The following is a 13,346-nucleotide window of genomic DNA, read 5'->3' as shown; positions in this document are numbered from 1 at the left end:
GAAAGAGTCATCGGCGGTGAGCTTCGCGGCGGAGGGGAGCTTCGGGAGCAGAGTGGTTTTGGGGCTACGGTGGTTCCCGATCAAAATCGAGTAGGGGGATGTGTTCACAGAAGGATGAGGAGGTTCCTGGCGAAGAGAACGGAGAGGGGGAGGCCCTGGTGGTGCTAGAATGGCCGGGGCAGTGGCGGCGGCCGCGGTTGCCGGAGATGAGGAAGGAGGCCTCCCCGGGTCGATTGGCTGCCAATGGGGGTCCTCGGGAGGTGGCTTGGGACTGCCTGCGTGCGGAGATGAGCTCGAGGCTCCTTTTATAGGCGTGGCAAGGCGGTTCCGCGGCGGCCGTGGATAAGCTCTTCGGCGACCGCCATTCTGTAGCTAGGGCGTCGTGGCGGCGACGAGCGCTAGTGGACACACTCGCGGATGAGCACGCGCTGTTCCAGGGGCCAGGTGGCGAGCGGGAGTGGCTTTGGCGGCGCCGACATGGGCAGAGGCTGTCGGGCGGCTGTGGCGGCTAGCTCTTGGCCTGCCGGCGTGGCGAGGGGCGGCTTGGCGCGTAGCGGTGAGAAGGGGAGCGCGTGGCGTGGTGCTGCAGAGCGGGCCAAAACCGTGGGGGCCAGCGTGTCGGCTCGGTGCACGTGCGTGCCAAACGCACGCTCTGCTCGCGCTCCGGGCGTGCACGGGACGTGCTCGACGCAATGCCAGAGCATGCTACAGAGCTTGGGTGAGGCTGGCAATTAACAGATCTAGGTTAGGAGAAATGGGGAGTCTAGTGGACATGCTTGTTTGATCAGAGGTGCAAGTTCACAGTGCAATGCCACAATTCATGTCAAAACAGATCATGCCTGTAAGGTGTTTGACAAAATGCTAAGAGCACTTAGGCAGGTCTTGGAGTGGCCAAAAACTCCAGATGGTGGTCTCTTTAGATGTACAAGAGGGTGGTGAGGTTAGTTTGTGAAAAGCACAAACTTGTTAGTGCAACTTTTGCAAAACTACAATTCTGGACAGGAAATAAATGACATTATTTCATGAACCAAAATTAATCCAAGGGTTGCATGCTCCTGGATTTAGGGGTTTGGTGGGGCTATCTACAAGTAGGAGAAAGCACAAGATCATTGGAGCAAAAATAAATAGGGTTGCAGTAGAAATCACAAGGCTGGACCAGAATGAAAAAGAGGTTGATTCACTCAATATTTTCAAAGAACAGCACTAGGTTTTTGCATAAAGTTGAATCATATGCTACTAACAATATCCCATAATTTTGGTGGAAGCCAGGAAGAAATATTTAAAAGGGTTGTAGTGCAAAATGCACTCTGGACCAGAGAAGAAAAATTGAGTGTAGAGCTCAAAATATTTCATGAATGAAATATATTTTTGCATAAAAGTGATTTAAAAACATCACATGACATCTCCAAATTTTTGTGGGAATTTTAAGTGAATCTATCAAATGGTTGTAGTTCAAATATGGCCATTTAACCTTGAAAAACCATTCTTAAAGAAAATAAAGATCAAGCAATTAAATTAGTTAATTAGTTATACTGATAAAAGGAAAGTTTTTCTTGAGAGGTTAAATATGTCCAATGGCATATTTGCAAAGTTTTCTCTTTGGGAAAAACTCATCATCACAGGGAAGGAAATGATTTAAAAAAAATCAAAAAGGAGCTCAGATATCCAAAGTTTTAATTCCTGGAAAAAAATTTAATTCATTAAAACAAGGCCAAATTTTTGGGGTGTCACAGATGGCAAGGTGAACAAAGGTATATGTGATATACATGTTATTGATGTGTACCTTACCAATGCTCGCAGTAGCACATGGGTATTTGATACTGGTTCTGTTGCTAATATTTGCAACTCGAAACAGGGACTACGGATTAAGCGAAGATTGGCTAAGGACGAGGTGACGATGCGCGTGGGAAATGGTTCCAAAGTCGATGTGATCGTGGTCGGCACGCTACCTCTACATCTACCTTCGGGATTAGTATTAGACCTAAATAATTGTTATTTGGTGCCAGCGTTGAGCATGAACATTATATCTGGATCTTGTTTAATGCGAGACGGTTATTCATTTAAATCAGAGAATAATGGTTGTTCTATTTATATGAGTAATATCTTTTATGGTCATGCACCCTTGAAGAGTGGTCTATTCTTATTGAATCTCGATAGTAGTAATACACATATTCATAATGTTGAAGCCAAAAGATGCAGAGTTGATAATGATAGTGCAACTTATTTGTGGCACCGCCGTTTAGGTCATATCGGTGTAAATCGCATGAAGAAACTCCAAACTGATGGACTTTTGGAACCACTTGATTATGAATCACTTGGTACTTGTGAACCGTGCCTCATGGGCAAGATGACTAAAACACCATTCTCCGGTACTATGGAGAGAGCAACAGATTTGTTGGAAATCGTACATACAGATGTATGTGGTCCGATGAATATTGAGGCTCGTGGCGGATATCATTATTTTCTCACCTTCACAGATGACTTAAGCAGATATGGGTATATCTACTTAATGAAACACAAGTCTGAAACATTTGAAAAGTTCAAAGAATTTCAGAGTGAAGTTGAAATCATCGTAACAAGAAAATAAAGTTTCTATGATCTGATCGTGGAGGAGAATATTTGAGTTACGAGTTTGGTGTACATTTGAAAAATTGTGGAATAGTTTCGCAACTGACGCCACCCGGAACACCACAGCGTAATGGTGTGTCCGAACGTCGTAATCGTACTTTACTAGATATGGTGCGATCTATGATATCTCTTACTGATTTACCGCTATCGTTTTGGGGATACGCTCTAAAGACGGCCGCATTCACGTTAAATAGGGCACCATCAAAATCCGTTGAGACGACGCCTTATGAACTGTGGTTTGGCAAGAAACCAAAGTTGTCGTTTCTGAAAGTTTGGGGCTGCGATGCTTATGTGAAAAAGCTTCAACCTGATAAGCTCGAACCCAAATCGGAGAAATGTGTCTTCATAGGATATCCAAAGGAAACTATTGGATACACCTTCTATCACAGATCCGAAGGCAAGACTTTTGTTGCTAAATTCGGAAACTTTCTAGAGAAGGAGTTTCTCTCGAAAGAAGTGAGTGGGAGGAAAGTAGAACTTGACGAGGTAACTGTACCTGCTCCCTTACTGGAAAGTAGTACATCACAGAAAACTGTTTCAGTGACACCTACACCAGTTAGTGAGGAAGCTAATGATAATGATCATGAAACTTCAGATCAAGATACTACTGAACCTCGTAGATCAACCAGAGTGAGATCCGCGCCAGAGTGGTACGGTAATCCTGTTCTGGAAGTCATGCTACTAGATCATGATGAACCTACGAACTATGAAGAAGCGATGGTGAGCCCAAATTCCGCAAAATGGCTTGAAGCCATGAAATCTGAGATGGGATCCATGTATGAGAACAAAGTATGGACTTTGGTTGACTTGCCCGATGATCAGCAAGCGATTAAGAATAAATGGATCTTCAAGAAGAAGACTGACGCTGACGGTAATGTTACTGTCTACAAAGCTCGACTTGTCGCAAAAGTTTTTTGACAAGTTCAAGGGGTTGACTACGATGAGACCTTCTCACCCGTAGCGATGCTTAAGTCTGTCCGAATCATGTTAGCAATTGTCGCATTTTATGATTATAAAATTTGGCAAATGGATGTCAAAACTGCATTCCTAAATGGATTTCTGGAAGAAGAGTTGTATATGATGCAACCAGAAGGTTTTGTCGATCCAAAGGGAGCTAACAAAGTGTGCAAGCTCCAGCGATCCATTTATGGACTGGTGCAAGCCTCTTGGAGTTGGAATAAACGCTTTGATAGTATGATCAAAGCATTTGGTTTTATACAGACTTTCGGAGAAGCCTGTATTTACAAGAAAGTGAGTGGGAGCTGTGTAGCATTTCTGATATTATATGTGGATGACATATTACTAATTGGAAATGATATAGAATTTCTGGATAGCATAAAGGGATACTTGAATAAGAGTTTTTCAATGAAAGACCTCGGTGAAGCTGCTTACATATTAGGCATAAAGATCTATAGAGATAGATCAAGACGCTTAATTGGACTTTCACAAAGCACATACCTTGACAAGATTTTGAAGAAGTTCAAAATGGATCAAGCAAAGAAAGGGTTCTTGCCTGTGTTACAAGGTGTGAAGTTGAGTCAGACTCAATGCCCGACCACTGCAGAAGATAGAGAGAAAATGAAAGATGTTCCCTATGCTTCAGCCATAGGCTCTATCATGTATGCAATGATGTGTACCAGACCTGATGTGTGCCTTGCTATAAGTTTAGCAGGGAGGTACCAAAGTAATCCAGGAGTGGATCACTGGACAGCGGTCAAGAACATCCTGAAATACCTGAAAAGGACTAAGGATATGTTCCTCGTATATGGAGGTGACAAAGAGCTCATCGTAAAAGGTTACGTTGATGCGAGCTTTGACACTGATCCGGATGATTCTAAATCGCAAACCGGATACGTGTTTACATTAAATGGTGGAGCTATCAGTTGGTGCAGTTCTAAACAAAGCGTCGTAGCGGGATCTACATGTGAAGCGGAGTACATAGTTGCTTCGGAAGCAGCGAACGAAGGAGTCTGGATAAAGGAGTTCATATCCGATCTAGGTGTCATACCTAGTGCATCGGGTCCAATGAAAATCTTCTGTCACAATACTGGTGCAATTACCTTGGCAAAGGAATCTAGATTTCACAAGAGAACCAAGCACATCAAGAGACGCTTCAATTCCATCCGGGATCTAGTCCAGGTGGGAGACATAGAGATTTGCAAGATACATACGGATCTGAATGTTGCAGATCTGTTGACTAAGCCTCTTCCACGAGCAAAACATGATCAGCACCAAGGCTCCATGGGTGTTAGAATCATTACTGTGTAATCTAGATTATTGACTCTAGTGCAAGTGGGAGACTGAAGGAAATATGCCCTAGAGGCAATAATAAAGTTATTATTTATTTCCTTATATCATGATAAATGTTTATTATTCATGCTAGAATTGTATTAACCGGAAACATAATACATGTGTGAATACATAGACAAACAGAGTGTCACTAGTATGCCTCTACTTGACTAGCTCGTTAATCAAAGATGGTTATGTTTCCTAACCATGAACAAAGTGTTGTTATTTGATTAACGAGGTCACATCATTAGCTGAATGATCTGATTGACATGACCCATTCCATTAGCTTAGCACCCGATCGTTTAGTATGTTGCTATTGCTTTCTTCATGACTTATACATGTTCCTATGACTATGAGATTATGCAACTCCCGTTTGCCGGAGGAACACTTTGGGTGCTACCAAACGTCACAACGTAACTGGGTGATTATAAAGGAGCATTACAGGTGTCTCCAAAGGTACATGTTGGGTTGGCGTATTTCGAGATTAGGATTTGTCACTCCGATTGTCGGAGAGGTATCTCTGGGCCCTCTCGGTAATGCACATCACATAAGCCTTGCAAGCATTACAACTAATATGTTAGTTGTGAGATGATGTATTACGGAACGAGTAAAGAGACTTGTCGGTAACGAGATTGAACTAGGTATTGGATACCGACGATCGAATCTCGGGCAAGTAATATACCGATGACAAAGGGAACAACGTATGTTGTTATGCGGTTGACCGATAAAGATCTTCGTAGAATATGTAGGAGCCAATATGGGCATCCAGGTCCCGCTATTGGTTATTGACCGGAGATGTGTCTCAGTCATGTTTGCATTGTTCTCGAACCGTAGGGTCCGCACGCTTAACGTTACGATGACAGTTATTATGAGTTTATGCATTTTGATGTACCGAAGTTAGTTCGGAGTCCCGGATGTGATCACGGACATGACGAGGAGTCTCGAAATGGTCGAGACATAAAGATTGATATATTGGAAGCCTATGTTTGGATATCGGAAGTGTTCCGGGTGAAATCGAGATTTTACTGGAGTACCGGGAGGTTACCGGAACCCCCCGGGAGCTATATGGGCCTTAGTGGGCTTTAGTGGAAAGGAGAAAGGGGCAGCCCAAGGTAGGCCGCGCGCCTCCCCCCTCCCCTAGTCCTATTAGGACAAGGAGAGGTGGTCGGCCCCCCTCTCTCTCTTTCCCCCTCGGGGAATCCTATTCCAACTAGGATTGGGGGGGGGGAGTCCTACTCCCGGTAGGAGTAGGACTCCTCCTGCGCCCTCCTCCTGGCCGGCCGCCCCCTCCCCCTTGGATCCTTTATATACGGGGGCAGGGGGCACCTCTAGACACACAAGTTGATCCTTGAGATCGTTCCTTAGCCGTGTGCGGTGCCCCCTGCCACCATATTCCACCTCGATCATATTGTAGCGGTGCTTAGGCGAAGCCCTGCGACAGTAGAACATCAAGATCGTCACCACGCCGTCGTGCTGACGGAACTCCTCCCTGACGCTTTGCTGGATCGGAGCTCGGGGATCATCATCGAGCTGTACGTGTGCTAAGAACTCGGAGGTGCCGGAGTAACGGTGCTTGGATCGGTCGGATCGGGAAGACGTACGACTACTTCCTCTACGTTGCGTCAATGCTTCCGCAGTCGGTCTGCGTGGGTACGTAGACAACACTCTCCCCTCTCGTTGCTATGCATCACCATGATCTTGCGTGTGCGTAGGAAAAATTTTGAAATTACTGTGTTCCCCAACACCCGGACGGATGCAAGTTTTGAAAACATGATGATGCAATGCACATGATGACATGATATGCAATGCATGACACGCAAGCAATGACAAGGCAACAACAGCGAATAACTGGAAGACACCTGGCGCAACGGTCTCGGGGCGTTACACTGTGTACTCAATCGCATCGGTTACAGCGCACCGGACCCAGCCGCCCCTGGAGTCATCTTCACCTTCTCTACGATCCGGAGGCCCTACACATCCTCTAGTCTTCTACCTCATGGACGTTGCGTGACAACCACTCTTACTGCTTCTGGCCATTGCTTGGGTGGATGGGAAGACCATTGCAGAGCTCGCCTCGCTCATCTACGCCCTTGACCCCAAACACCGCCAGTGAGACCATACGGTGCACCAGGGGTTGTCGGCGCACATTAGGGTGTGCGACATTCATGATGCGTTCGGCCCTGCAACCATGGTGCAATGGTGCAATATGTGGAGCTCTGGCAACGGTTGCCCCCCATCCAGCTCTGTAATCAGGGGCGGACGCACGTTCATGGATGTGGGGGCAGCTGCCCCCACTTGATTTTTACGATCACCTGTAGTTTTCCAACGTAGTAGGCCATGTGCCCCCACTCAGCCCATTACCCTGGCCCCGCTCAGCCCAATTCTCTGTATTATTTCTAAAAGCCGAACTCCAAATTAAGATACAGCCCACTGAGTAAGAACTGCTTCCGTCAGCAGCGCACGCACGTTGTCTCATGGGCTGCAGCCTACGGCTCTAATCGTTGCCTAACTCAATCGCCCGATGCGCTAAAAAAGACTCGATCACTAGATTTCCCTTATACACGCACGCCTACCTGACGGAATCCCCGATCTCTTCTCTCACGCCGCCGCGTAGCCGCTGCAATCCCCTGACTTGTGTCGCCGATCCCTCGCGCCATCGCGGCCTTGAACTATGACACCGCATCAGCGGCCGCACAACCAAATCAACAAACAGGAGCCCTAAATTTCAATTCTCTAATTCTAATTGAAATAAAGGTAAACCGTTGAAGTCATCTAGGTTCCTTTTCCCCCATAGATTTTGTTTGTTTACAATTCCTATGTTAGGAACCATGTTAGTTGCATTTACTTATGTGTATAATTTATCAATTCAAGTGATTAGCATAGTTCAGAAAAACTGTGACATGTAAATTTCAGTATGCAACTTTCTACTTCAGATTATTGGCTAGTTCGTGACATGTAAATTTCAGTATGCAACTTTCTACTTTAGATTATTCAGGTTAACTATTAATACTTCCTAATTTCCTCACATTTCTTCTTCATGTATGCATATGAAATTTAGCAATTCATGGAGAGTTTTTTCCTTTGAGAAAACGACAACGCCCAAGATGCCTTAACTAGTGGATTTGGACAAGCTTCTAATGAAGTGATTGTTATACATTTTTCATGCCGTAAAAGTTTGTTGTTTGATGAAACGAAAGGAATGTGCTAAAGCTCTTTTCTATTTTATTAATACCGGCCTTCTTCGGTGTTTCCGTTCTTCCCTAGTTTGATAATGTTTTTTTTCCTTGCGGGTTGTAGATTAGATTGTTCGAACAATGTGTCAATAATGTTCTCTTATGCAACTCAGGAACAAGATGTTGTCGTAAATGGTTAGTTTTCTTTCACTTCTCAATTAACTTGGTTACCATGTGGAGAATGATGTGATTATGCCAAATGTTTTACTTTATATCAATGTGTTCGCCATGAACGTGAATATAGCCATATATTCGGCTTGGTTGCTCTTAAGCCACACTTGCTAGTTTTGGGTCTTGGCGCTCTTGTGTCTGGCTCAGATGATGTTCCTTGATGTCTCTAGTGTTTCTATTCATAGTCCCCAAACTCTACCATTTTTCTGTGTTTTTGGTTTTTTGGTTTTCGCTTGGCTTTTCCCTAATCATCTAGGAATGTTTGTTTTTTGTCATGTTTTCCTTATAAACTGGAATCTCTTCTTCTTAATGACCGCAGAAACCCCTGCCCGTGGAATGAGGTTCTTAAAAAATATAGTAGGACCATATATTTTTGTCCCCTCTCAAGTTTTTTCCTGGGTCCGCCCCTGTCTGTAATGGCCCCGACGAGTTGCGGTAGCGTTAGACTAATTCGAAACAATATTCGATGAATTCCTGCTACCTTGCCCTATTCCGTGGATCCATCCGGGGCCGCATTGGCGGCTTTCCTAGAAGACGTAGCCCCCTTGCATGCATAGGTATAAAAAACGAACAGAACCAGCGGTTAGGCTGAAAAAAAGGGAACCGATAACTCTAGTGGTTCTTTAAGGTCTAAAGATTGTCCTGCAATCAGACCAGTGAAAATCAAAAGAACCGACATTTCTTAGGGAAAAGAAGACAAAACCGGAAAAACAATTTAAAACAACTTGGGAGAATCAAACGCTTGGTAGTAGGCCGAAGCAAAGTTTGGCCCAATAATCACCTCGGGAGGGCACATTCGTTGTGTCTATTTAACCATTTTTCATTTCTCAAAAAATAACCATTTTTCAGTAATATATTACCACATATCATTACTCAATACTAACTTCGTCCCGAATTAGTTAGCACAGACAAGGGGAGTATATATTATTTTATGGTAAAAAGCAAATGACCCGGTTAACAGGCGATCCGACCGGTGTAAACCCAAAGCGTCCGGTCTTTTAAACTAGAGCCAAACTGGTGCGCATCTTCTTGCTCTCACGACCCAATCAACTGGCTATGGATGCAGACTATCCAGGAAGACGCGCGGCACAGGCCCCCTGCTGCCACTATTGGATCAACAATATACCCAGTCCCCAATATCAATTGGGCTAATCACCCCGTGTTTATGATGCCATTATTTGCCACAGTAAAACACGATGTGGTTCTCGATCTTGTCCAGGCATAAATCGCTATCTTCTGTGTATAACAACAGTTCTTGTTACTTCAAAAGACAGCATGTTTACTAAGTTAATTCATATTCAAGGAGCATGTTTTGATTAAGTTAGATCACAGAAGTTACGCACACATACATCAATTGTAAAGCATCTGGCACAAGAATGGCAGATGGAATCAAGCTGACGGATCATAGAAGCAAACTCAGAAATAGGGTGGCAAACGATGCATTGCAAGTTAGATCAAAAATCTCACAAGACAGGAGGTTCAACATAGCATAATGTTTAGCTGGCGGATAACAGTTTCAGGTCTAGTAGGTTCTACATGCAGTAAAAACTGGACACCAGAACAGAAGATTGCCATCAACTTAATGAGCCTGGGATGCTCTATTTCTTCTTGTCTGTTCCAGTTCCAGCAGATCTGTACATCACAGCAGAAAATTAGTTTAGCATGTATATCATCCATGAAAGTAGTTAATATACAGAAAAAAAGGCACAAAGTGTAAACCAAAACATGCAATCCATTGACGATGTGTTTGAAATGACACAGTAACAGATGTGCGTCTCATGGCAATTCCCAAAGTTTAACTGCAGCAACGCTGCTATCAAGGGCGATGGAATATGAGACTGCCATCAGGTGGAGGAAACCCTAGGGGAACCTCAACACCTGAAGGGTCACTTTGTGATGTTTGCTTAGGAATATACAAACATGGAATGTTTGCTCCACATAATGCAAGAAGACTCGGATGTCCTCCCATCACACAGAACAGTTTTTTATACAGAGAAAGGCAAAATTGTGTAGACTAAAACATGTACAGTGATAAAAAATGCTAGCAAGAAGAGATGTGTGTCTCATGGCAATTCCCAAAGTTTAAATGCAGCCACGCTGCTATCAAGGGCGATGGAATATGAGACTGCCTTCTAATGGAGGAATCCCTGGGGAAACCTCAACACGAAAAAGCTCAATTTGTGATGTTTGCTTAGGAATATACAACCATGCAAGGTTTGCTCCACATAAAGCTAGAAGACTCGGATGTCTCCCCATCACACAAAAAATAGCATTTATAAATGAAGGCACATTGTATACACTCCACACAATTATTAATCATATATGAACTATCACCGACTAAAGTACTGATTTCACTGAGAGTAACAAAGCTACCAATTAATACTGCAAGTAAGCTCAGGACATGTAACAAAAAATTCAGAGTGAAGTCATATTTTACACACCTCATCTTCCTGAGGACACTGGACATCTCCTCTCTCTTCTTCTTCGCCCTCTTGTGGGTACCCAACTTTCGCTTCGCCACCTTCAGGGCACGCTTGTCCTTGCCAACCTTGAGAAGCTCAGTGATACGCTTCTCATACGGAGCAAACCCAGCGACCTCCCTGATCAAGTTCCTGACGAAATGCACCCTCTTGGTACCTTTCTGCAAATCAACATGGTAACTGGTCAGAAAAATGAGAATGAAAAACTTAAACAGGAGTAAACATCACAATAATCTGAATTCATATCACAAAGGATCCATTGCACTTGAGAATGAAGGAATTGTCACAAATTCAGAATCTGAACTGAATTTCGTCTTCCAAATAAACTAGAACGCCTCAAATACAGTCTGCTAAGAGTATTTACGTATCTACACTACATAGTCAAAAATATTCTAAATAAAGCTGAGCAAACCTGATGCCCATGGGCATCTTCAATGACCAGCTGAGCAAACCAAGGTGGTCATTATTAGCAAGATAAAATATTACACGGATTAACCAACTAGCTTTCCTGAATCACTGAACCGAATACTGAACAGAAAGACACAAAATCCCTCCAACAGAAATGGTAGCATGCTTCAGATCCACCAAAACTAGCAACAAGTCATGATCTACGGAAGACTCGCCGTTAGTCCATAGCGAGGCAAGCAAGCTACCACGCCACATAATCCACCAACAAGCAACGAGCCTAACGCAGCAAACCCGCACAGATCAACAGAACATCACACAACAGTACCCGCGTGATCTGTACGCAAGATTTGTCTTGGATATAGGGGTGGAAGAAGCTTACCCCCTTGCGGTCGGACGGGCGCGGCGGCAGCTCGCGCTTGGTGACGACGTGGCCCTTGTTGATGCCCACGAAGAGGCCCGACTTGGGCTGCGACGGAGCCATGGGCGAATCTTTCCTGCACGCCAGGAGAAGCCACGACCCACGTTAGCGACGGGGAGAAGCGAGGCGAGGGTTTGGATCCGCGGCGGCGGCGGCGCGTGGGGGAGCTTACCTTTACCTGGGAGAAGTGAAGCGGCTGCGTCTAAAGAGGAACCCTAGGGCGAGGGGGCAAATATATAGGACGCGCCGATGCGGCTTCGCGGCTGGTTAGTGTGGGCCGGGCTACGGCTAGGGTGGGCTTCATTGTGGATCTGCCATCCTATTTTCTTTCCTTTTGGGCCGAAGTAATCTGTGGGCGGACTAATAAGGAGCGAGTTTGTTTAGGTGAACTAGGGAATTTATTCAAAGTTCAAAGCCGGAACAATACAAGCAATGTTTGGCAAAATCCCTAGCCACATACGGTGACCAGAGGAAAACGCTGAAGCCGCCTCTGCAATGGCGCGAGCTTCCAAATTTGCCTCCCTACACTCATAGCGAAATCTAATTTCTACAAACTCATTCATGGACTCCTTTATCTCATCTATAACCAAAACGTATGAAGATAACATTCTCCCATTGATGTCAGCCACAATTTGCATGCAGTCCGAGGCTATGATCGCATGTGTGATGTTGACATCCTCGCCAAAGCAAGAGCTTCATTGCATGTGTGTGCTTCGAGGCTTACAACATCCACCACGCCCTCGAAGGTTACTGTTGAAGACCCCAAGTAGTTGCCATCCTTGTCCATGCATATCGCTGCGGCAGCCCATGCCTTGCCATTGCGAGATATAGCCCCATCAACATTTATCTTTACTGCATCTTCATTGGGCGCAATCCACCTGTGAACTCGCTGTTGGGGTGGTACTGTATTGATGATCGGCTTCCGAACAATAGCTATATCAAGGTCCTCCAAGTAACGATTTATGAAGCACATAGTAGTTAGAGGACTTTGGAATTCATCATCATGTATGGCCCTTCTCCTTGCCCATCAAATTGCCCACATTGAGATGAGTACCCTCGCTAGATCCTGTTGGTTCATCGTTTCAAAGAGCCAGAATAGCCACAGCCTCGCATCTTCCGTTCTGTTGGAGAGTAAAACTTCGACGATCTCCTCATCACCCAAGGCCCAAACACACCGCGACGTCCGACGCTCGAAAAGGGAGTGCCGCCAAGAGTCATTTTCCGCACCACATATGGAGCATATCGGATTAGTTGCCATCTTCCGTTCATGCCGCATTGTACCTGTTGGTAGAGACATATGGGACAATCTCCAAACAAAAACGCGTACCTTTGACAGAACTTTAACCTTCCATAACAACGACCATGATTTCTTCTCCTGTGCTAAATTTGAGTGCCCCGCCCTATGCTGCAGCCAATCTTCTCTCTGATGCTTGACACCGCTTATCATCCTATAGGCCGATTGAACAGAGAAGGTACCCTTCCTCTTGTAATGCCATGCCCAGAAGTCCGAGTGCACCCTTGTGCTCAAAGGTATGTTTAGAATTACATCCACATCCGGTGCAATAAAATGCTCATCAATCACCTACATGTTCCACGAGCGCGTAACTGGATCAATCAGCTCCGAGACCAATTGAGGCGGTTTGCTATGATAGCGCATACCAGTCTCAGTTTGTAATCCCGCGGTAGCCAGTTATCATGCCAGATATGAGTTTCACCACC

At 44.9% G+C, this 13,346-nt stretch overlaps 1 protein-coding gene across 2 annotated transcripts; it reads right to left on the bottom strand.

Annotated features, from left to right (window-relative positions):
• Positions 1 to 9,726: 9,726 nt before the first annotated feature.
• LOC119282427 (60S ribosomal protein L36-3-like) lies at positions 9,727 to 11,840 on the bottom strand. Of its 2 annotated transcripts, none has more exons than XM_037562663.1 (4): positions 11,800 to 11,840; positions 11,589 to 11,703; positions 10,763 to 10,962; positions 9,727 to 9,953 (listed from the first exon to the last, which is right to left on the bottom strand). In XM_037562663.1, exons 2-4 carry the CDS (start codon positions 11,688 to 11,690, stop codon positions 9,920 to 9,922), a joined length of 336 nt encoding a protein of 111 aa, XP_037418560.1. In that variant the 5' UTR covers positions 11,691 to 11,703; positions 11,800 to 11,840; the 3' UTR covers positions 9,727 to 9,919. The 2 variants fall into 2 exon arrangements, with proteins under 2 accessions (XP_037418560.1, XP_037418565.1); XM_037562668.1 differs by having other exon boundaries at positions 11,806 to 11,826.
• Positions 11,841 to 13,346: the final 1,506 nt, after the last annotated feature.

Source organism: Triticum dicoccoides, chromosome 1A (genome assembly GCF_002162155.2).
Source record: "Triticum dicoccoides isolate Atlit2015 ecotype Zavitan chromosome 1A, WEW_v2.0, whole genome shotgun sequence".
Taxonomy (NCBI): Eukaryota; Viridiplantae; Streptophyta; class Magnoliopsida; order Poales; family Poaceae; genus Triticum; species Triticum dicoccoides.
The sequence above is the reverse complement of the archived record's forward strand: the minus strand, read 5'-3'. Positions and strand labels throughout refer to the sequence as shown.

Coding starts and splice junctions, on each gene's coding strand:
- LOC119282427 (XM_037562663.1), bottom strand. CDS start 11,690: ATGGCTCCGTCGCAGCCCAAGTCGGGCCTCTTCGTGGGCATCAACAAG. Junction 10,963..11,588: donor GCCCGTCCGACCGCAAGGGG/GTAAGCTTCTTC, acceptor GTTGATTTGCAG/AAAGGTACCAAGAGGGTGCA. Junction 9,954..10,762: donor AGTGTCCTCAGGAAGATGAG/GTGTGTAAAATA, acceptor TGTGATGTACAG/ATCTGCTGGAACTGGAACAG.